The sequence below is a fragment of the Tinamus guttatus genome, unplaced genomic scaffold (genome assembly GCF_059628265.1).
Source record: "Tinamus guttatus ecotype Peru unplaced genomic scaffold, ASM5962826v1 Tinamus_guttatus_pri_ptg000004l, whole genome shotgun sequence".
Lineage (NCBI taxonomy): Eukaryota > Metazoa > Chordata > Aves > Tinamiformes > Tinamidae > Tinamus > Tinamus guttatus.
Window position 1 is genome coordinate 14,324,094 of NW_028288538.1, and position 25,180 is coordinate 14,349,273.

Genomic DNA, 25,180 nt, shown 5'->3' on the forward strand with positions numbered 1-25,180 from the left:
AGGATTCCTCTCGTATTCAGGATAAATTGCTTGAGAACACTGAGATGTGGGCTCTCACACTACATCTCAAGAGATGAACCAGTATTTCACTGTAGTAGCTTTTTCTAATTTTAGCCATGGCCATACATATCCCTTGACAGGCAAATAAAAGTATTATCACTGCCTCAGAGTTTATGAGCTAATAACAACACTTTGAACCTTAAGTGCTCTTCAGTTTCATTAAGAATGAAGTACTTCACCTAACGGATGTGCCAGTTATTTACATTGCATAGAAACCCCCTTTGAACCTTCTTGAAGAATATGGAGCATGTTTAAAACTCACAAGTAAGATTACAGATTTCCTGGACTTCCGCCTGTTCTCTTAAGTGCTTGTTACAAAGCCCCCCTCCAAAAGACCTTCCTCATTTTTCCCGCCTCTTCACCTCCTTTTTCCTTACGCTTCTCCTCCAATTCTCTCAACAGATATTCCCTGGCTTGCTTCCACCTGAAGCAAAACTCATTTTCTTTCTTTTCTGATGTCAGACAGACTGAAGAATGAGTTTTACACCAGCCTTGCAGTATCATTCTACTGCTTCTGTCGCAAACGAAAAACCATAAGGTGGAAGAGCAGCAAAAGACCTGTTGATGACATTACAGAGGACTTGCTGTGCTTCTCTTGCAATGTTTTCTTAGCATTAACCCAAAGCAACTGCCAGTTTCCTTCACCTTCAACTCCCAATCTTCCAGCATTTTTCAAGGAGTAATTACTAACGCTCTCGGAACTTCCACTTGCTAAGGTAACACCCCTGAGCCACTAGTTTCACCAGAGAAGAGGAACAACTGCTCAAGAATCACAGACTTAGCGATGTTTTTCCAGATTTACATATTTCCATTGACAGAAAATATTCCATGAACTATGGAGACTATTTCCATCCCCACATACACCTCCAGAACAACAACAATTATGAAAGACAACGCAACCTCCTCGCAGTGTATTCAACCACATCTAAAAAAACATCGAGCACTTAATTTTGTTGACATTTAGACTGACTTTGGAGCTTTCATCAGAGCCTTCAGAGAGCTGCTTTAGCAGAAACACTGTCCTAGAATTAACAGACGAGCCCGCCTGCTCAGAAGCAGGGCAGTCGGCCTTGCATTAGGCTGCAAAAATCAGCTCAACCCTCCAACTTCATTGGTTCATTCAGTGCAGCATTACTCCTCATCTGAGCTAACTTTGCAGCTCTTCATGCTCAGGAACAGAATTGTCAGGCAGATATTTTCTAGTCAAATCCTAAAAATACAGTTTTTAAACCAAAGTGGTTCATACACGACTTCTAAACAACAAAGATATCTTCAAAGTATAGCTCAAGGCTCCAGCAACATCCTGTTCAAAAACTTTAATTACTAGTAATTTACCAAGTATTGAAATCAGAGTTCAATTTTAACTCAAATGTAAATCTTTCACACAAAACAACACATTCTTTTTTCTTTCCCTTCTGATATGATGCAACATATCTGTATTAAGCTTTTTTTTTTTTTTTTTTTTTTTTTTTTTTACAAAGAAAGGAAACTAAATAAATAGTTAAGACAAAAGAAAACTGGGCAGTCTGTAGTCACAATTTACAAAACATTCTCCTTGCTTAGAAAGAGAAGAACTTCCATAAATAGGACTAAATAGGACTTCCCTAGTCAATAACCAGGGAAGTCAATAACTAGCCCTCCTGCTATTCTCAAGCTGCCCCATGTTTTACACACACAGTTAAGAACGGGTTGCCTTTGTGTGCTTTTTTTTTTTTTTTTTTTTTTTTTTTAAAAAAGGGACTGCCTACCACACACTTTTAATCTCCTTTATCTTAAGGCTGAGTCACAAAACATCCCAGACATAACCATTATTATGTTTATACCTCATGGTATTTTAGTACATTCTGACATAAGTAACAGTCTGAAGGAAAGGGAACATTTTGATGGTCCTGGGGAATTTATTGTCAACCATCTTAACAGTCAGGTTGCTTCACCCCACTCTTTTGAGGCAAATCCCACTACGTATCACCTCTCATTACTGCACCGTAGCCCTGTGCATTCCTTTCACTCACCTTTCACCAGCTTTACATCAATCTGGAGAAAATCACTTAAACATGAATGAAAGAAGGGAGCCCTTTGACTCTGCTTTATGTTATGAAAATACAAGTCATTTGCTCATTGACCTAGAAAATAGCCTTAAGGTGTTAAGCGGTTATCTTTGTCAAACGTTTGGTCACAGGAAAAATCAAGCTACCCCTTTCAAGAATATATTACGCACAAAGTCATGGAACCATCACCATAAACTTTTCTGCCATATTATAGCATATTGCTCACACTTCATCAGCACCTTTCACTGCAATTAAAGCACGGCAGGCATTCATTTTCCTTTTTATGTTATCAAGGTAATCAAAACAATGCAACTAATGGAAGAGTTTAGTTTACATTTTGAGTAACTTAAGTAACTACTGGTAACTACATTATGATTTGTGGATATTCACTAACACCCTTTCCTCTCAAAAAAGAGAGCAAAAGAAAAACAAACAAATCAATTTCTACTCAATATTGTAGAAGAACCAAAACAGGATGAGAACTTTACCTCACCTAAAAAATTTCAACTGTCAGAAGAGACAGAGTAACCAACTGTACTTGAAAAGTGTATCCTCCGTATCAAAGGAGCATTAAACCTTAGGGATGAATCTTTCTTCATTTCTGTATTATATAATGGGCAACATTTTTTTCCTCTCTGATAAAATAGAATTCATTAAAAAGTACACTAAATAAATGCTCACTTGAGAACAGGTCTCAACAGTTTGTATTAATACAAGATAATACATATGGACTTTAATAAATGGAATTTTCCATCCTTTTCCTCATCACCAACACCCAAGTCGAGCAGAGCTTTAATACAGCTGGTACACAAACTTACTATGTCAGCTTTTACTAATCTCACAGCAGGTGTGGCATGTGATGGCATTTCTCTTCAAAACTGTGACAGCATTCCAGAATTTGAATTCAAATCCAGCAGCCTTTTTTCCCATTAGGAAAAAAAAAAAAAAAAAAAGGAATTTGTTGGAACTTGCTATCTCAGGGGTAAGATAGAAAGTTTTGCACCTTTGTTTGAATCATGTAACCATGTATTTGGTAGGTGAACCAACAGACATTCAATGCAAATAATCACATATTTGTGTCGGGATGCTCTTCGTCTGAGCGCTGCAACTATGACAGGAGTAATGTTGTTTCTGCCCCTTACTAACAAAGTAATAATTCACTGGTATAATGGTAGTAAAATGGAATATTTCACATTTGACTGAAGGCTACAGTGTTCTCATTTACTCTCCCATCCCCCAGTCATCCCACTTTGGAAAGGGTTTAAATGCTCGACAATAAGATTAAAAAGCTTCTAGCGTGGCTTGCAATTGTGGTGTCACGTTAGCTTTTTATTTTTGGTAGTAACATTCAGATTATTCTCACAGAAATGTAATAAAATTAATTAGGCAATAATAAGTGAGACAGAGTGTATTACAGAGATTAAGAACCAGATGAGAGGTGGGACAGCACAAAGTCAACCTGAGGCCAGAACAACCTCAGTTAGTTATTCATTGTTCCAGGAAATACCTCACACGGAGATCTCTACTGCTATTAGAACCTGTTTGGAATTTTATTCAGAAGGAAAATAAACTTCTTCCTCATACGGCTTCAAATCCCTCTGAGTGCTACCAAAACAAATCCTCTGATAGACTATGGCTGCTCTTAGGCTTTTCTAGAAAATCTGTCCTCAGAGAAGGATCAAAAGCTTCTCCCTCTGCCTTTCCCTCGCACACAAACCCATCATCCCCTACTGCGTTTGGGCTAAAATGCATCACGCTTTCATCTCGTTAGAGAAACGGTGAAAGCAGGGACGGACGGCCACGGACTTGGGCGGGGTTTCCATTCCAATCATTAAGAAAAGCAAACAGCCATACCAACAAATAGAAAGCCTGAGAACTTGAGAAAATACTATCTTCATGAACTGGAGAGGCCAGCAGCCACATCTGTCCACCTCTGAAAACTGGAACTGATTAAAGAGGTGGCAGCAATTACCTAAGAGCATGCAGTTAACGGTGCTTACGCCAGTTAAAGGAATACAACTGGATTATTCCTTTACAGGTTAATTTTAAGCCTGCCAACTGAGTGACCTACATTTGCTGGTCAAAGCAACTGCAAAAGGGGGCAAAAGAAATACCTTCAGAAAAGAAACACTGTTTTGACATTCAGTAATACCCTCTTCCTTTCCATTGCTCACAGGCGTAGAAATGTTCTACGTCTGTGAAATGACCCTATGCAGGGTGCAAAAAAGCACACCAGACTTTCACGTCAGCTTTGGCAACAGAGTAAAGACCACAGAGCTATTGCAGTGTGAGAAGTCGATGATTTTTGGAGTATTTCCTCAGTGCAAATCTTTCCTCTCATTCCTCTTCAAATATGAAAACAGCTTTAGGGAAGCCCTTTCCTTATTAACATATTCCTTTAAACTTTTTATATAAGCCTGCTTCACTTATTTCATTATTCTGGTGACAAATGGAAATTGTTCTTTCCCCTAACAAGAACCACATATGCTGGTGCTCAGTGCAGCCCAAAGCACACTTAGCACTCCCAGATGTGCACCCAGAAGTTTGGCCTCAATCATGAAAACCCACTTGTAGAGAAAGAGATGGGGGAAACTGTTGGCATTGGAGCAGCAGTCAAGGACAGCTGAAACCAAATCAAAAAAAGAACAAGGGTCTGCGCATGTGATTCTCAACGGGTGAGTCCCACACTCCAACACATCCTACCTGGAGCCTAAGGCACCGCACGCATGTAAAACTGGAGCTTTGCCTCCTGTACGACTGAAACAGAAGATTGGTTTGCTTTCTTAAACTATTTGCTCTCCTTTGCAAGCCATAATTACTTTTCCATATATGATTCTTTTTAAAGCTGTCCAACTGCTTTGATATTTTTACATTATCCCTCCATACCCTATTTGTCCTTATTGTACACTGCAGGCATTTTATCTGGGTGAAAATATCTGGGCAGTGCTAATGGGAACTCAGCTCTTCATCACTGAGGGGAGCTTCCTTCACTTCCAAGTGGATAACCCAGAGAAATATCAAGCTTTTTTGTGCATTTCCATCCTCATTACAGTGACTGATTTCTTTAATTATTAACTTTAATTATTGGGGGGGAAGGGGAAAACAAAACAAAAAAAAACACTTAAAACACAATGATGAAAAGGCAGGGACTTAAACTTTCTTCAGCAATTAAGCTTCTTACTGGGAAACCTGTGCCCAGGAACCCTGTGTGGGTACCCTGGCTATAAAACAGTTACAGGGGACAGAGGAGCCACCTCCAGCTGTGGAAATAATTATTGCTCTGTGCCTAAACCCTTCACCTCTGCAATATCTCAAGTAATTCTTTCTCGGGCTACACACCACAATAAAACCTTGATATTCAAACTCATATTTCTTTCTCTTCAAAAAATCATATCTAATTTATTTGTGAAGTTTCTGAGTTAAGTCTTCTTTTCACTTTCATCAACTTTTAAATTGTCTAACTATACTTTTTCGGGATTGCTTTTTCCATTCTTGTATCAGCAAACCTTTACCATCTTAAATGCATTAAGCTACAGAGAGTTCACATTTCCCATTTTTTTCTGCTTTCCTGGTCAGCAGCCTGGATGTAGCCAGAAAACTTTTCTACTTGCTGATAAAAGATACAAATATGTTTTGCTGCTTTAAAGAACTTCCACTGCTGTCAAAACGTGTTTGCCTTGGAAGCCATCCAATTTTATCTTACCATGCTGTCAAATGCAAACTCATCTCAGTCACAAATCTTAATCCTTCCTCTATTGTTTTATGGAAGCCTGGAAAAACTAGAGCTTTTATATAAAGTCTGACACAGTAGTCAGGAATATTCACAGAAGCTTCCACTGCCTGTACACATTAGGAAAACGGAAATAGCCTCAAATTATTTTTTTCTAAATAGCCTCAAGCCAGTTCTTAGTAACACCCATTTATTGAACACTGAAGACTATTCTACAGTATAAAAATCATAGCTATAGTAGCTTACATTTTGAATTTAACTTTGTGTATATATGATAGGCACAGTAATGACCTAATGATCTGGACTTTGACAAGTCTAATAGTTTTCCTTAATTTTACATTCTAATACATCTCATTTTCAAGTCTTCATCCTGTTTTTACAGTTACTATTAAAGCATCTGAAAGTTATGCAATACAACAAGCTCTTAAGCCACCAGGGGCCTCCTAACACAAGATGGAAATTACTCATTACATAAATAGGCTTCATACCTCAGGTTGACCTTAAATCCATAGTCTTTTGCCAAGGGGAGAAGGGGGAAGTCTACGGTGATTCAGTGGTTTGCACTGTGCTTAGGTAAGTACTGAAATTGTCAAAAGCAAAAGGATCTCTGCCATACAGGAAAGCAAAGACACAACAGACAATACAGTCTTTTTAACATTGCATACTGCAAGGCTCCTAACAATGTAACTTTTCTTCTGCACCACGACAGTGTTATTTTCTGCTCCTTCTCCTCCTGTTTTCCAGCCCTTAACCGCAGTGGTTGCTTCACCCCGTGCCAGTCCCCCCTGGCCTGCAGAGGCCACCAGAGCAGCCAGGAAGGCAGAGGCCGGGGCAGGGAGGCCGGTGGTGCCAGCAGGGCCGGGATTCCCCCGGAGGCGCCAGGGGGCTGGACAAGCAGGACTCTGTGCTGACAGCTCGAGGCCAAGCTTCCAGCATAGTCATAGCTCAGCTATGTACTACAGCCTGTATCTGTTACTCCACACTGGTGAGAAGCAAAACGTCACAGTAAATGACTGAATAGGAAAACAGAAAAAGAAAATATGTTTTCCCCCATGTAGCCATGTTAACAATACTACTAAAAACCTACCTCTGTCAGTCTCTGAATTTTATAAGGTAATCAGTGCAATATTAAAGTTATATCCAAAAGTTCTAAACTATCCAATTCTAAGGGTTTGAAAGAAAGGGAAAAGAAACCGTAATTAGAGGAAATTGCCAATACCCAGAAAGATCAACATTTGAACAACTTGCCCCAAGCACCCTTTGAAGTTTACACTTCACTGCCACAAGCAGGAGGAGAACAGGTTAATTCTAATTTTCAAAGGTTCTTTAAGATGGAGAAAGTTTCCTGAGAGGCTTAGAGCAGCATAGAGTCATGCTGTCTTGGTACTTGCCTCAAAGTAACATTCTTTTTTTTTTTTTTTTTTTTTCCCTCCTCTCTTGATTTGGGTCAGTTATATGTGAGAACTATGGTTGACTGATTTTGCAAAATAATCTTAAAGTAAATGGCAAGTTTTGTTGTTGTTTTGAAAACTCCTCTCAGAAAAATCACTCCAAACATCTTCCAAAAGAGGACTGAGAGGGGAAGCACTAGAGAATTTCCATCTGCTGGAATAAATTAAAAATAATTAAAAAAAAAAGGCTAACTCTGGGCTTGTGTGCCATTCTTTAGATGCATGGTTCATAACAGGAATAAAATGCAGACACTGTACCTCTTTTCTGGCCTGGTGTTATGCCTCTGGGACTGAGAATGCCTGCTGCCTCTTAGTGCTCCTCTGCTCAGATGGCTGTTGTTGTGGCCTCCCAAAGAAAGAGGCGCCCGCAGGCCAGCCCAGGGCTGCTCCTCGTTCCGGTGAAGCGGCACAGATGTACGGATGGCAGAAATGACGTGGCCAGGATAAGCAGTCAGCGGGTCTTCGCGGTGGCGCGAGCTCGGATGAGCGAGAGTTCTCTCGGAGGCGGGGTACTGCCGGCCGGGCCTTCGGAAGCCCCTCTCCTGGTAGTAGGCGGGGAGGCAGGGCCGCGTCTGCTCCATCACCCCCCCGCTGCAGCTCCGCGAGCAGGCGGACCAGGGGCCCCAGCTGCCCCACACACCTGGGATCCCCGCACCGCTGTCTTCAGATGCATCTTGCTGCTCCTCTATCCTCTGGGGAACCTGCACACATAACCGACTGAATGAGGAGCTGGAATTCACGCTATAATACAAAGACAGCACTAACATCTCTAAGTCATGCACTCTGTGGTCACAGCAAGTGAAACTGAGCTACGCACCAAGTGGCTTCTCTTACTCATTCCCTCTCCCATGACTGTCTAGCCTGCTGGTACAGGAGCGTCTCCTAGAACCATCAGACCAAAATCTAGATTTGGACTGTCTATATAGGAACAGATTTCCTCAGCATGGAAAACATTGCTCAGTACAAAAGCTAGAAATTCAGAGATGGAAAACTATTACTTCAAACATAGTTAGGAACTAAAGTCATTTTTAATGACAATTTAGGTCAAGAGACACTGGCAGCACCTCCATCCAATGTCTGAACGATGGAAACTGCTCGTGGCAAACGCGGGCTGCAATTTGTATTTCAAGAACTCCCACATAAGATTCAACTTTTAAGAGGATAGGCTGATTTCCAATGCACCAAAATACTGCAATAGTAAGACGACACACCTGATCCTACATTCACAGAAATCACTCTCAAATTCATTAACAGCAAGACAGGGTAAGTTATTAGTCTTGTATATTTAATATCACTTAGTCTAGATTCATTATATAGCAGGACAGAGAAAAAAAAAAAGAGAGACTATCCCCCAAGACAAAGCTTTTTGCACTTGATATGGCTAGAAGGGATTAGAAAAGGCAGAGACTATTGCTCTAAGGGGAATTAGCCCCTTAAACATATTTAAACACTCTGACTTTCTAGCTGACAGTATCAAGGCAGGCTGGAAGCTGCAGCCACCCATCCCCATCTCCTGGGACCACTGCCCTAAGCTCCAGCCGTTCCTGGAGTGGGCTGCAGCCAGGATTTTGCAGCATCTCACACTGGACAGAGTGCTGGAATTTGCAGCACACAAATCTGAGCCTTTTGATTAAATGTAGTTCTTCTGTTGTTCTGTTTCTCCAACTGGATGAATCATAAGTCAAAGGCAGGCTTCTCAAACCCAATTCTCATGGCTATTAACAGGCAGTACTCTTTACACAAACATCTTTTCATAGCTTGATGAAATTGTACTCTGAGTAACCTTTGTACGAACACACACACATATCAATTATGAGATATAAAGGGATTAAGTGAGATTAAATCCACAACCATTTGCTTACCATACCTGTCCAGCCCTGCTCTAGTGCCTCAAAGGAGCTTTGGAAAGGCAGCCTCGTCTCTCTGCACGCCGCTCCTGCTCCTCCAAAGGATGGTTTCCCGCCCAGAGAACCATCTGGAGTCGCAGGTTACATGAGCGGTCGCCAGCTGAGCGGCAAAGCACCTGAGCCCGCGACACACACGGCTGCTCGGCCAGCTACAAACACTGGGAGACTTCGGTGGAATGTGGTTAGCAAACAAGATGAAAACACAAGGCAAAGCAGGGGTTGTGGTGTTGCTGTGTAATAGTCAGTTGTGGTCTACATAATTTAAAACATTTCCCCTCTCTGAGGTTGCTCTTACTCTTTCATCACCAACCACAGAAAAAACTGCATTTAATTATAGTGAATAATAAAAAGCATCTGCATTAATGTGATATGTTCCCAATTTCTGTAACGTTGTTTCAAAAACAGGAGCAGATGTCTCCGTAGTTAATATGCCCTTTTTCTGTGGGTAGCCCATTTGGCATCAGCCTTTTAAATTCAATAGGCTGTACAATCTAATAACCACATAATGTCAAAATTATGAATAACATGCAACTAGGTATCGGTTTCTGGCTGTTATATTTGCATTCATATCCAATAAGAGAATACCATTGGCTTGCAATATTAGCAAACCAAAGAGCAACTCGTTTATTTGGAATTTCTCAGTGAATGCTCACTGTTCATACACAAACTGTAGGTTAATCTCTGCCACAGATAGGAAATAATAACTGTTATTCAAAAACATTAATTCTGAAACCAGTTTGCAGTCAAATTCACTTATAAAAGTACAAGTCCATTGCTATCAGAAAGATCAGGTTTCAGTTTCCTGGATTACTTTTTTTTTTTTTTTTTTTAAGCCAAAGGCATTCTTGGAGACAACTTAAAATCTATTTGCCTGCCAGCAACCAAAATCACTACTGAACTAAGAACTGTTTCTCTATATAGAAACAGAAACTGATAAAATAGCGACAAGTGTCGACCTGCTGTAGAGAGAGCCTCCTGGCTATCAAACTTCAATGTAGCAAGAATTGTTTTAGATAAAATTGTACTTTTAATGACTGAAGGCAATGTAATTTCATGCACCTTAACCTTCACAGCAAATGCTTCTTGACATAGCACAGCATAGTTTAATATAGCTATTCAAATCAGAACACAACAATAAGACTAACCCAAAAGAACTATATACTTATACTGGGGCACAAATTCATAATTACTTAGATGTGAGATGATAAAATTCTGAGGCATGGGATTGTCAAGAACAAACAACCCAGGCGTGCCCTTTTTAAAGTCAGATCTCAGCTCTGGGCAATTTAAGAAAGACAAAACTACTCAGCAGAAAGGCAAGCGAGGCATGGGAAGAGATTGCCAGAGGAGATTCTGGGACCTCAGTGAGAAGATGGATGGCCAATCTCCATCAGGAACAAGGAGGTATCCTTCCCTGAGGCGGAGAGGTGAACTACAGCACCCAGAGGTCACTTCCAGTCCTTTTGTTCTAAGACTTTCAAGTTACTCTGTGGCCATTAGGGAATTCTCACACAGCCCTAAGATATGTTTCCCCAAAGCTAAGGGGATAACAGAAGCAATCTAAAACACGGTCGGGAACGGCCTGATTTTCTCAAAAGGGCTAGGTATTCAGAGAATGCCCACTCTAGGTCTCTCCTGCTCTCCCTTTAAAACTTATTCCTTAAACAGCATGGTAGCTGTAAAGAAAATCTTGCACCTTACCAAGTTAAATCACGGAAGCAACTCATGTCACAGAACCTTTCAGGCAGCAAAAGGGGGAGATCCGTTAAGACACATTCCCACAAGCCATTATTGATTCCTCCTGCAGGTCACCTAGTAATACTCCTTCTAACTACAAATGCTCTGTCAAAAAAGTTTCTATCTACTGCAAGTGAATCAACAACCAATATCTTGATCTACGAATTCAATCTATTTTTTTCCTCTTAATTTCATCCCATAATTCTATTCTTTTCTTTCCTTTGTGTAGGTTTTTTTCCAATATTTTGCAGAACAAGAATTGTAAAGAGAGGAAATGCATTTTGCCAGATGCAGCTGCCCAGTAAACTATCATGGTAGGCAAAGTTAGGACAAGCTTTCACATGCGCAAACGCTCGCAGTTCCTACATCTGCAATAGTCTCTATCAAGTTGCTACGAAAGTTTTCTGATTTGTAAATCTGCTTCCAAATATTTGTCATGCACTAAACATCTTCCCATCTTTTTGGTAATAAACAACAAGCTGAACTGAAACCAGATTTTCAGGAGGATATTTGCAACTGTTTTTTCTCTTTACACATGAGTTCTATGCACCATTTTGTGTTTTTTTCCCCTCCAGTTTTCTTGTATTTTGCTAGTTTCTAGTTACTCATTCCTGTATGATTAACTTTGAGTGCATCAAAACATATCTACTTGCCACCTATTTCAGACAACCTCATGTCTCTCGATGCTGTACTAAACGCCTCTTCATCGCCCTGTTTCCTGCAAGTAGGAACATGCAATTTTAAGCAGGAAGAATACAGTTGAACTATTTCAGGAACAACTGGAAACTCTCATGTTTTCTTCAAGATACTGCTACTACAGGTTGGAGACCTAATCTGCAATATCCCTCAGAAGAGCAGAGGTTTATCTTTGTAGCACCACCACCTTGTACAACCAGGAGAACCCAGAAATGGGCTGAAAACAAACTGATATTCTGCTAAGCCATTGGCAATCCAGAACACTATGGCAGATGGGGGAAAAAATGGTAAACTCTAAATACACAGACAAATTGCTTCTACTAAAATAAAAATACTATTTAGAAAATTATTTTTATTTCTTTGAAATTGGCTTTGATGAGTCCTGTTAACCAACTTAAAGGGAATATACACAGGTATGAAAGACTAAATGAACTTTCTTCAGTTCAGGCACACAAATGCACAGGAATATACATCATTAATGAAACACCAGATCTGAATCCCTAAAATCCCATAGATTTTAATAAAATCCAATCTTTCCAGAATTTAAAAAAAAAAAAAAAAAAAAAAAAAAAGAACAACTAAAGCCCCTCTGGATTATTGCACTGTCCCTTTTAAAAGCAGATAGCGAGACACTGACCTTTACAGGCTTCACTGTGGAATGTGTCAGTTACTTCTAGGACAGCAGTTGGCTTATGTATTTCACATGTACTCAGAAGAGACAGTAAATCTATTCGGAGCTGAGTTTCTGGTATCATACAGAAGCTGTCAGATCATTGCAATATCCACTAAATTCACTTGTTTTTACACCACTACCTTTTATATCATCAGTGATTCGGCTTGCTTATTTCTCTAGACTCTCCCAGTAGTTGCCTGTGTACAATATAAAAAACTACTGAAGATGCCAAACTACTTAGCATGAAAGCATTCTTGTAAGAACCTCTGCTGCTGACAGGTTGTAATTTTCCTGCTGTAAAATATGAAAATATTTGCATTACATAGAACCTCTTCAGTGTTCAGTAATGCTTATCACTCCAAAAGGATAGACAAAATAGAGGTATAAAGTATGAGAGGACAAAAAGTGAAAACTTTACACTCAGTGACTTAGAAACTTGTCTACCTGGGCTTATTAAAATATATATCTTCCTAATTATTATAGTTATCAGTTAGCACCTGAAGAACACAGAAAACATCTAGAATGACAAAAACTCAGAAATTTCATCTCTGACTCACTGGATAAAAAAATTACAAATAATATACAAATAATATCTTTAACTTATTTGAATTCACACAATAGACTATACAGGAGGAATGAATAAGCAGATATATTCTTCACTTATTTCTAAATTTTAAGAATTTCTGAAATCTAAGATTATTCTAAGAATTAGAAGCTTTTATGTAGACTATTTCTCTGTTAATCTTTGCCTAACGCAATATTTGTTTAATACTTGTCATTCTTGTAGCTAGAGTCCTCTATGAAAACTCTGGAGCTTTTCCCCACTTTTACTATACGATGGTCTTAGATCTTATTAAATGAAACCTGACAGTATGCTTACATTTAAAATACGCTACGCATTTAAAATGAAAAACAGTTTCCCTTGGATTCATACAACAGAGCAAACACATATGATCACTCTGATCCTGAATCAAGAATTTCAGTATACCAGCTAGTGAAATACAATGCAAATTTCTAGTACCACCTCCATCAGACAAGTTAGAAATAATATCCACATCTCAGGATTTAAGGAGTAGCTGTTGAAATTATACTATGTGCGAATGTCCCTGAAGAGGAAATATCACTTGAACTGTAAGCCACAAGTATTTCACATATAACTAGTTGCGCATGAAGCAGAGAACTGACTGTGCAGTTGTGATGTGACAAACACTGATTTTTAAAATAGTGTAGGATACTTAATCCTATTAAACGACGTGCAAATGAACCATTCATAAAAGTAGAAAAAGAGGATAAATCAAAAGCCCATTTAACTACTGCTTCTAACTGCACAGAAGCAGCAAAAGTTTAAAATCAGTGTAAGAAACAGCACATGCCCAGGGAGACATTTTCCCTTCCACAGACCCTCTGCAAAGAGTTGTGTTTAACAGCCAGTAATTGACTTCACCTCCATGAATACAACTAATCCCCCTTTTAACGTATTTATAATTTTGGTTTCCAAAATATCCTATGAGTGAATTTTACAATGTAGTTATATGTTGTTTTAATGAGAAGTAGTACTTCTTTTCAACTTTCTACTTCATAATTTCATGCTGTGTCCCAAACATTTTATATTGCAATAAATGAAGAATAATCATTCTGTATTCGCTTTCTCCAGACCATGATGTTTCAAAATTATGTATCCTATCCAAATTGGCAATCTCTCTCCTAAATTTAACAGTCCTAATCTATTCAGTCTCTCTCTGTAAGAAAAAACAGGCCAGGACATAGATAATCCTCATTCTCTCATTCTTGGGATCTTTTCCACTTCTACATTTTGACATGATGATGCAATGCTGCCCACAGTATTCCAAATGTAAGTTCATGATGCTTCAGACAGCTTGGAGATCTGTCTCAAAGTCAGAGCTGGTTTTTGTCCTCTAAAAATTCCAAGACTGCGAAAATGAAAGCAGGCTGACACACAGAAACTACAACTGAATTCAGCATTCAAAGCAGAGCACACCAAACTTTGAATGCATAAAGAAATAATAGTTGGGTTTTTGAACCTGTTCAAGTGTAATATTAGAGTACTTCCTCATCAGCATTATAAACATATCTATGAATGTGGCTTAACTCTTTCACCATTCAAAATAATCTTTAAGGAATATTCTTCCAATATTAGCCCAGCTGATTTCCAACAAAGGCCAAACCTACACAGCCATAACAATTTCCCAGCAGTAAGCTTTTACAGTTCATTTTATAGACATTCACTTGGAACAGCCATATTTTAAATGCTTCCTTAAAAAAAAAAAAAGTGGAACATTGGTGGTTTGTTAAAAATAATCTATCAAAACCCCCTAAAAATTTGCAGATAACTCATCTCTCACAGCTAGCAGAGAAATGGAGCAGAGGCCAAACAAAACATCATGACACAATGTGTACATGTCTGCCCGGTTAGCATGCTCTGCTATTTTAATCCTTCAGTGCATTTTGGAAGCCTTTAATCAGAGATGTAGTAAACCATTTGAATTTTACAGTACATGGTAAGTGTAAATACTACCAGCTTAAATGATTTGAGTTTCCGTTCTTTGTATAAAAACTCTGCCTGAACATCTGTGTCTGTGAAGATTAAAGGTCTAAAAAGCCTGGAAATAGAAGGCCTTTGTATTCACAAATCAGTGAAGAGTTACAATGCCTGGAAAGTTTAATCGCCCCTTCAACTAACTGCCACATCTGAAGAGACTTTAACATTATTTTAGTAGTCTGGAAAGTAAAACAGCTCTGAACGAGTTCAGAACAGTTCTTGCACCAACAAGGCTTGAAGCTTCCTCCAAGTTTGACTAATTTTTTCATACCAAGACCACCATCACCATGCTCTGAGAGTTAAGTGTTTTAAGACAGAGGTTTCTTTCCATTTTTCAATGAGACTATCAAGTACTTTGAAGTAAATACAAGGCTGACTCCTGTGGCTCACTTCCACATATTTCATAAAAATCACACCTTTTCTCTACCAGGATTGCTTCTGATTTACAGTAACATAACAATGATCAGCACCAGGCTATGTATCACTATATCAGAAACGAGGTTTCTTCATTTTATGGAAGTACATATCAGTGATTATCATCTGTGATCTAATCACTCAGCCTCTGCAATTTTTCAAGGTCAGTCTTTTTCAGCTGTGGCAAAATTGTTGCCATTTTATATTTGTACACTCTATGAAACTCTTTGCAATCCACATGTGGTAGGGACATGGATTTTATTTACTCAGTAATTAACGGAACACCGCCCAGGATCACTCCGTGACTCATACGGGCAATACTCCAGAAGCAGGGAAGACAAAGTGTCATAAAAGAGAGTGATACTCCCTGACAAAAGAATTTGTCAAAATTCTGCCTGAAAATGGCTGAAACCTTTATCACTGCTCCGGCCCAAAGCGTGGGACAGGCCTAGCGTTAAGTACTGCTACGAAAACAAGTAGGCAGCATATCTATCACCTTGCAGTTTTACCTGCTCTGGAATCTAACAGGAAGGAAGAACCTTCCATTTTTCCTACAGAAAAACAGAACAAGCTCTGAGCTCCTGGTGTTCCAGGGCATAAAGTTAATATATTTATCTAAAACCTAATTTTCAGAGCTCTGTGGCAACTCTTGTTAAAAACAAAACAAAAAAAAAAACCAACAAGAAAAGGCTTTGATTTACAAAGAGCAATTTGCAGCAAAAAAACATATCTTTGTCCTGCCTCTCTTTCCCCCACAAAATAAGAATTTTATTCCCTAACCATGTTAACCCCCAACACGAAGCAGAGGAATTAACACCAAGAGATCCCACAGCACTCCTTTTCGGCATTTGCCTCAGTGTCCTGGCCAAAAGTCAAGCTTAGATATTAACCACTTTGTCTAACTCCTATTTCCCTCAGTATTTCAAGGATATACATAAAACTTTTGCCTGCTTCATGTTTTATTCTATTATAGTATATTTGGATGCATTAGGTAGTCGTATCATTTCCAGTTAACAGAGCAGTGACTTTTATGGGGCATGGCAGGGTGAAAAGTACAGTGGAAATGAGGAAATACTGCCCGTCGCTATTATTATTACAATATAAATGTAAGTGTAAGATCAATTTTATATACAAAAATACTTATATTATCTTAAAACTGATATCATTGCCAACTTTAATAATTAAATTCTCATATCCTGGAATAGTACTCTTACAGTTACCGCCCTCTCTGTACACTCTCCCCTGACCTCTGCACTCCTATGTCTAACATCTTCTCTCTACAACCCAGAAAAAGGAGTTAAGTCTTGCAATTTAAGCCCTTTGCTGTAGTTCAGTGTATTTAAACAAGCAAGACCACCACGGAAAACAAAGAGGGAAAGACAAAAATGAAAAGAAATCAGCAGCTAATTTCTTGACTTCTTCCTAGATAGAGGAGAGCAGGTGCAAAACCAGTCTTCCTGCCAAAGCAGGTAGTCCAAACGATCGTAGAATATGCCATAAAATGTAAGCTTTAATTTATTTGCCACATAGAGATTCCACGCAGGACAAACTTCACAGAGGCACTGAACCACTCAGAATCTCAGAAAATGAAATGCTTGTAAAAATAAATTCTGACACTTAGCTAACAGAGTGATGCCATAAGCTCAGCTGCAAAAACATGTGAAGATGCGCTTTGTTTTCAGTTTATGCGGGCATCTGACAACAGTGACATTGTTTAAGGTAAATAAGCACAAGACTTTTTCTAAGTCAGAAAAAAAAATTTAAAAAGTAGCCAGGTATTGCTGAAACTAGAAATTCTATTTTGCTCACCTTTTTCCCGGACCAACAAACTTGCAGCATTAACTTCAAAACTATAAAAGCTAAAAGCAGAAAACACCATCCAGTCAAATGTTTCCCTAAAAAGGTATTTTCTAACTAGCTAGTGTTCAAAACATTTATTTTTATTGTAATAGCCAAGTTAACTGGGAAACCCCCAGAGTAATAAAAGGGAAACTGGAAAAGTGTTACCATTTTGGGAAACTAACCAATTGGCCAGTTTGGGGATGGGGAGGGGGCACCGAAAAGAAAGAAATTACAGAATAAACTACAAATGAAGGAAATAAAACAAACCTTTCCCTGTTGGTGGTGTCATACCCCCAAGTCTTTTTCCACTACCTGCAGTTCTCTACCATGTCAGTAATATGGCTCATTTTTCTAACAACCTCTAGGCTATCATGCTAGAAATTGATTTTTCTTTTGTGCACTCCTTAGGAAAACAACCTCCTGAGCTTAGCTCTTCATTAGCCATTCTGCCTCTTTAGAATTCTCTTAAAAAAAAAAAAAAAAAAAAAAAAAAAAAAAAAAAAAAAAAACTAATGCACGTCTTCCTTAATATTAAAGTACTAAACATATGCCACAAGAATAGCTAAAGGCTACTATAAGTGGTTCTAAGATCCTAAAGATAATTAAATTCTCTCACAAATTTTCAGAAACTAAAAGAAGGTTTTTGTTCAAACTGAGTTAGCCTCTCTGAAACTACTCTAAACTCTAAACAGAAGATGAAATAGCAGGTCAGAATGTATTAGCAAGATTTTGAAATAAATACAAACGTGTGTTTTCTGATGTTTGCAGGTGTTTCCAATTCATAAATACAAGATCTCAGCTGCACAGTGGGTGTCTAGAGGCATTTAAAACTGGATTTCCAACCACTGCTCTGGGAACTGTCCTGGTTTTTATTTAATTTTCCCAAAAACCTAAATCCAGTTCTCTGATTGTATTTATCTGTCCATAGCTTTCAGAGCAAAAACAACCATAAAAAACTTTCCATACAAGACAAAATCCAAACACTCTTTAGCAACACACATTCAAGGGTCAACCCTAACCGCATGCTTAATTTTAAGCTGCAAAATAACCCCCTACTGATGATAATGGAATAAGCTTGTTTTGCTGGATGTCAGCTCTAGTTACTCCTTTTACGCATGCAGAAATAGATGCTGACTGAGGAGCCAGCACCTCAGCTTTCCACATCAACAGAGAAGGAACATCTCCCAGAGCGACTAAACCAAAAATGTGCCTTCAAAGCTGCTAAAAAAAAAAAAAAAAAAAAAAAGGCAGCAGCCTTTTTTGGTCTGGAACTACAGATTCATCAGAAAATTTCTGAAAAATTTAAACATGGGACACTTCCACTCTGAACATAGTTTGGTATGAAGAAAATCCTGACCCACAGCGTAAGGGCTGAGAATGACAGACAACCTTGGAGCCAGAGGTCATTGCTGGGGGCCTCTGGCCTCTCATTTTCAGTGAGAAAAAAAAAAAAAAAAAAAAAAAAAAACAGCTCCAAGGTAGTCACCAGCAAGGCTTCCAAGGAAGTGAAAAAAAAAAAAGGTCCCTTAATGCTATATGTCTTCAGCTCTTAACTAGCACAGAAGATGCACCAGATTCACAGTATTTCTCATTCAACTAAAATCAAAGAACTTAATTTTATCAAAAGTAATTTTGGAGCTTCACAGAATGAAGCAATTGTTTCTGACTTGCTCTATTTTAGTTAGTAGATTTTTTTTCTTCCCCTAAGGCCATATGGAAACTGAGCTGCACCATCTCTCCACTGTCAATATTACAGAACAATGCCTAAATAGACCGAGCGTTGAAAGCAGAGCAACACCACACACAATCATCTCAACTGCATACAGAAAATGAGATTTAAAATAGTTCCCTAAGAGGTCAGATTTTCAAGACACCTAGTAACATTCACTATTGTTCTCTCTCTCTCTTTCTCTCTCTTGTGGTCCACTACTTTCCTGAAAAGTAGTCCAAAAAACTGAATGGAGGCCTCACAAATGCTGAGCAGGATGGATGAGTTCTTTGGGGTGCAACATCTTCTTAGACATGGCAGCATCTAAGATGCGTGAACTTTTCACAACAGCACAAGAAAAGCACAGCAGTTTCCAACCCCAATACCGAGCGTTAATTTAAATCTAGCAAATCAAGTGTGGTTGGAGCTTAACGTCTGTTTCGGATATCTCCACCTCTGTAAGAAAAACTGTTACCTATGAGGAACTGGATACATCTTCTAACCACTTCATATTTCCCTACAGTTTGCAACAATACACACTCTACAGGTTTTTTGTTGTTGTTCTTATTTATCACCACTCAGATAATTAATTCTGCTCAGTTTCTTGGAGTATATATTAATATAAAAAGCCTCACCAAAGTCACACTATCACCAGAACTTTATTTGAATTGCATTGCTCTATATGTCTTACTCTAGTGATTTCTACATTTAGCTTTAAGTAGACAAAATCTAAATATTTCTCATGCTTACCTTTCTGTGTTCGATTGAAGGCTGTGGGATGACAATCTGAAATCCCAAAACTGCTAAGGAACTGAAAAGTCTGAAAAAGTGAATAGTGAAATGGAATATTATAAGCACCACTAAGCCAAACCACACATCTACAATCTAATACAGGGCTTGATACTGTAAGAACTTACACACATCTCATTACTAACCAAAGCAAACTCAAACTGTAAGAAAAGCTTCTGTGACCTTCCCTTCACTACACAGCATGTGTTAACAGGTACATGTGTCTATCAAAATTTGCTACAAAGCAAAAGTACGCTAAATGAAATCCATTAGGTATATTTTAGATGAATTTAATTTAAAGTATTTCCATTTTACACCGCAACACTGGGGTCAAGCAAACTTTGCTTTACTCTTTTGAAAACTAGCAAAGCCAAAAATTCAGTTATCTGTTAACCAAGTCTGCTTCTAGCCCTGGCTCCTTGTTTTTGTGGATGAACACTCCACCTCCCGCACTCAGGAAACAGGCACAAAACCTCCATGCTTTTTCAGCAAATAGGTCGTTCCCCAGCTGCCTAACACTTGTGGAAATTGAATAACCTAATGGGCACAGGAGATGGAAAGTAGTGGACACAGCTCACCAGAGACTCGGGAAAAGCCGCCAAGCATCACCCCAGTCCCCACATCTTCAATCTGAAAGGAGCCATAATGGGAACGAAGCCTAAACAAACTTTGCTCTGTCAAGCCTCACCACTGTAACGACTCCTAGGAGCCCATTACAAGTTAGGCCCAGCTAGCCCGGCCTTTCATTTGCTACAGTTTGTACTGGGGACCAGTTTGTCCCACCCCTTTCATCAGAAAACACATAGGTAGAAGGAAGGTACGATTAAGATGATTTATTTCCTCCAGGAGTTTGACCTCCAGGTCGACAAAGCTTGAGATCCTTCATGAAGGAAATATCTGCTAATAACTTGTTGAATTTCAAAGCAGAAACAAAACTGATGGTTTTGGACACAAAATCCATCTGTAAACTAATGCACCAGACAAAAATCCAGCTGTGCTTCCTACTCAGAGCTCCTTCCTTCTCTCCCTACACAGTAACATATTTTCTGAGACAGGCCTACTAAACAGAAAGAGCTTGGCTATACTAAGCATTTTGTTAGCGCAAATGCAGACAACTCAAGAAAAACAATTCTCCCTAGCAGAACATTATTAGTGCTTGCTCTTGCTCATACCCTGCAAACAGAATTATTAGATACATGGCCTATCATCATCTCATCACCAGCCTGTGCCCCTCTATCTCTCAAAGCAACAAACCACTGAAAAGGGAAAAAGTCAGTTATTTCCTTATTGCCATGTTAATTTGGAGAAAAAAAAAAAAAAGCACTTTAAAGGACCATTAGAAAGAAGAATTGTTTTTATATAGCTGTGATTTGAGATAAAGCAAAGCACAAAGGAGCCATCTGAAATCAGAGCCAGTGTAAGGCACTACAAACAAACAGCAGTAAGAGCCCAAACATGCAGTTCAGGGCAAGCCCAATAGCAGTTGTGGATGGAAGCCAAAGGCAGGAGGAGGAAACTCATTACCAATCACACCTCAAATCAAAGGCAGAATTAGAAACAGAGCTAGAGCTCCCAACTGCAACATGACCATGTTAGGTCTCTCTCCAACAGTCTTCATGTCCCATTTTCAAGTACTCATGCAATCATGAGATCCTAACTATTCCCAATAAAAATGTGACAAGTGCCTAAGCAGATAGGACCTGCAATTTGACAGACCTAGCCTATATCCTTTCAAAGATAATTTATTTTCAAAATCTTCCAACAGTCCCTGCCCTCACTCATGGTTTCTACTCCCTCTAATCCCTCAGAGTGTCTGAAAGAAAGTTCAAAATTGCATAAGGAAATGAATGCTGTCATGCACAGAAGAGCAGGGTTTTCTGATCAGTCTGAAGGACTACAAATTTCCATGAATACATTCTATTGAAATCATATAGAAGGTTGAGAGTTCTGAAATGAGAACTGTAATCCTCAAAGCAAATTAATTCCCAGATTAAGGATTTCAGTTCTGAAGTGTATTAGAGTATTCTGAAGTGTATTAGAGTATTATCTCAGTGTAGTATTTATATGACTACTCTGTGTCAAGCTTTCCCTGACTATTCTTTAAAACAGTTGCATTATAGTCTGCACCTGTATGTGAAGCTAGATTTTAGTTTACTTCTTTAGTTTACTTCTCCCAGAAACAACACGGTTATCAACCTACTCTTTTTAGAACATCAGAAATCTAGCAGAAATATTCAAGGCATCCTAAGCTCCAAATCAGCATGATGATTTCATTTAATGTTACCTCACTTAACAGCTTGCTTTAGCTAATTCCTCTCTTCCTCTGGACTAGCTTTTTGGTTTTGTTTTGGTTGGGTTTTTTTGGACTTGACCAGCTTTGGGCTTCCCAAGCTACAGAAATGTACCTCCAACTTCAGTGGGTTTGTATCAGGTATATCTACCATGCAGAACAGTCGAAAAATAACTCCTCAAATTAAGGCAGAACTTTCCAAATATACATGGTTAACACAGTATTCAAGTCAAAAATCTCTTATCTGTCCTGTGAAAAGGAAGACTATTCTGACACAGACATCCCTTCGTGCAACCACATCTCATACACCCTCAGTTTTCTTCAGGTTTGACAGTTCAGCTACCAATTGCAGTTGCTGTGTGGCTGTTTAAGTCACGCCTTGAGCAAGTACCTTGTTTCTAGAGCCCATTATGTCAGTTATGCAACTATTTGTAGCCAGGCAACTAGTTGAAGCTAAGCCAGGTACCTATCCAAGCTGCACTGCACCAGACCACGCAAACCAAGCAAACACACTTGCCTTCTGTTTAGCGGGGAAGGCCTCCTGGTACGACAAGCAATAGCAGCTGTTTCTTGGCAGCAGCAAGACAGGCTTGCTATTCTGGAAAAAGGGCTCTCGCCACTCATTCCCAGCAAGCAGGAAGATGGAGGATTCCTCGCTAGAAACACCTCCTCCCATGCCTCCTCTGGCACTTAGTAGCTGCCAATGAAATAAGCTAGAGGGTGCCAAAGGAGATTTCATGTATATTTGCTGTCCCTCAATAACTGCACTTCTAAGGAGAGATATCTTGGCCAACTGTGCATTATCCATACAGGAGTGAAAGGATTTTAGGCACATATTGTTAACTAGTGTGGGTTTACTGCCTGACAAGTGGCTCTTGTCTCTTACCCCTTTCAGTCTCCCCAGTGAAAGACTACCGGACAGCCTAAGTCTGGGACAGCTTGGGGGAAGATATGCAGGGCGAAGTCTCAACAGGAAGGGTAACATAGCTATTGCCAATAGTACGTGACAGATGCATTCTGATGTGGAATCTGCTCTGGAATATTAGGAGAGTGCCTGAATTCAAATTCCAAGATTCATGTCTGAATACACAGTGAAGTAAGGTTAGATCAGAGCTATTACTGACAGCATCTCCACACAAATTAAATATTATGAGGTTCAGTAGGCTGCAGCTGTCATTCCAAGCAGGACATGAACTTTTGTCCCTATAGTATCACAGCTGCCTGTTTTCTCCCAATTTGCTTGTCCAACTACAGAACTGGAGAGACCAGCTTAAAAACATCTGTTTGCTTTGTCAAAAATGAGTTTGAAAGGTCTTTCCTATGTTTGCCCCATGGCAGGATGTTTCATGAAGGCATAATACAGATTTTTAAATGAACTGCAGCATAGATACAAGAGTACGCAAATCTGAATTATCTAAGGCCAGTGGTAGTAGCCATGCAGCCTTAAAAAAAAAAAAAAAAAGGAAGAAGGAGGAAAGGAAGGTTTTTTCAGTGTTTCCACAAAAACTTGCTATCACAGCACTAAATAACAGATGCTCAATGCATAAACAATTACTGAGACCTTTCTTATCTTACTATCAAGGAATGCTATGTCTGGGATCCCTGTATTTGATTATTACTTTGGACAATCTTTTATTTATCCTCCTATGATGCAAGCAGTTCTAAGATCCATACAGTTAAAATGTCTATAAATGTTAAAAGCAAGAGGCACACAAATGAATATTGCAGCATATTATATAATACTTAACATTTATTTTATTTTGTCACTTACCTCAAAGACAGCATTATATTGTCTACCATCATCCTTTAATGCAAACTGTTTTGAAGTGAAAAGTATTCCTCAGTGTGTTAAAACACAAGACAGATCACACATAAATCCTAAAGAATGAAAGAGAAAAACATGTAAGAAAGAGAAAAACATGTAACACTTTATTCAGTGTTTTCCAGGATAGCTTTGAAACTAGAGACAGGCCTACAATATCATGTCTAACCAAACTCCTGGAGTCTACAGAAATTCAAAACTTCAGTATACGTTAAATGAATAGACAGAACACATCTCATTTTAGTCATCAAGACTTCAAAGAGCTTTGTTGAATAGGAATGGAATGCAAAATCTTGACCTGAATCTCAAGGGTGCAAAACCAGTGTTCAACTTACTTGCCAGTTTATCTCACATTCCTTATAAGTCACTTTAGTGACTTTATGCCTTTCCTGCTACCACACGAGATTTTTTTTTCTTTTTTTCCCCCATAGCAAACAGCTCATTTTACTGACTCGCATTAATAGAAATTACAAAATTTAAACTGGGCTACCAATTTCTTGTGTGTAATAATATCATTACTACATTCTCAGAATATTTCATGAACAATGCACAGCTGACTGTTATAAGGATACAGTCTGGATAGAAGAGAAAAAAATCAGGGAAGACCAGTGCTGTTTCCTCTCTATTACAAAGTTAGATACTTTACTCCCAGGAAATCTGAGGGTAGGCAAGATTCTGAAACCATATTCAACTAATCCTTATTTCCGAAATCTCTCATTGTATCATGACTAGCGCAAATGCATGCAGAAGCCCTACCAGCCCTTGAAAATGTTACTACCTCGATATGTCTTGTTTGTTTGGATATTTTCTCAACGGTTTAGACACCTGAGGCCTTGGTTTGTTATCATATATTGGATAATTAAATTGCTGCAATGTGACTCTCAGTCAGGAAAGAAATTCCTGCAGTAGAGATATAGAATAAACGTGGGAGTAAGGTGGAGAAACAAAACGCTTCAGGACTGTAGTAACTAAATCCATAATGAACTTAGAATTTGGTCAAACGCTGTCTGTATCTTGCCATTTACAAGTGGTTACATGTTAAAATGCAGTACAGTGAACAGAAACAAGAGAACATTGCTGTTAACAGATAAGGAACTCTCAGCTCCTGTCAGCCAGCCAAATAATTAAAAGCTGCCTAGGACAACGCTTACAAGATCTTTAAAGAAAAGTTGCGTAAACTATAAATCTGGCGCTAGAAGTGTGAAATGTATAGAAATGTGAACTGTATCTCCCAAAAATGAAAGCTAAAGAAATACCAAAGGACAAACTTACATTTATGTTAAGCAAGCACATAATACTTCTAGCAAAAAGCATCTGGATAGATCCCCTAGGAAACTATTTACTAACAGACACTCTGAATTGTGAAGGAAACAAATGTTTCATTTCCTGTGACCCGATTCTTAATTACCAGACATTCTGAGCCCAATGGCCTTTTATACCACTTCTAAAAACA

General features: G+C 38.8%; 1 protein-coding gene across 1 annotated transcript in view; it reads right to left on the minus strand.

Moving 5' to 3' along the window:
- The window catches only part of THSD4 (thrombospondin type 1 domain containing 4), a 234,363-nt gene extending 210,546 nt beyond the window's left edge, over positions 1–23,817 (minus strand). Inside the window, exons 1-3 of the mRNA XM_088520213.1 lie at positions 23,677–23,817; positions 19,577–19,646; positions 7,548–7,990 (exon numbers count right to left, since the gene is read on the minus strand). Of these exons, the coding sequence (XP_088376339.1) occupies positions 7,548–7,990; positions 19,577–19,646; positions 23,677–23,708 (545 nt within the window). The 5' untranslated portion in view covers positions 23,709–23,817. The remainder of the gene's footprint in view (positions 1–7,547; positions 7,991–19,576; positions 19,647–23,676) is intronic.
- Between the last annotated feature and the right edge of the window lie 1,363 nt (positions 23,818–25,180).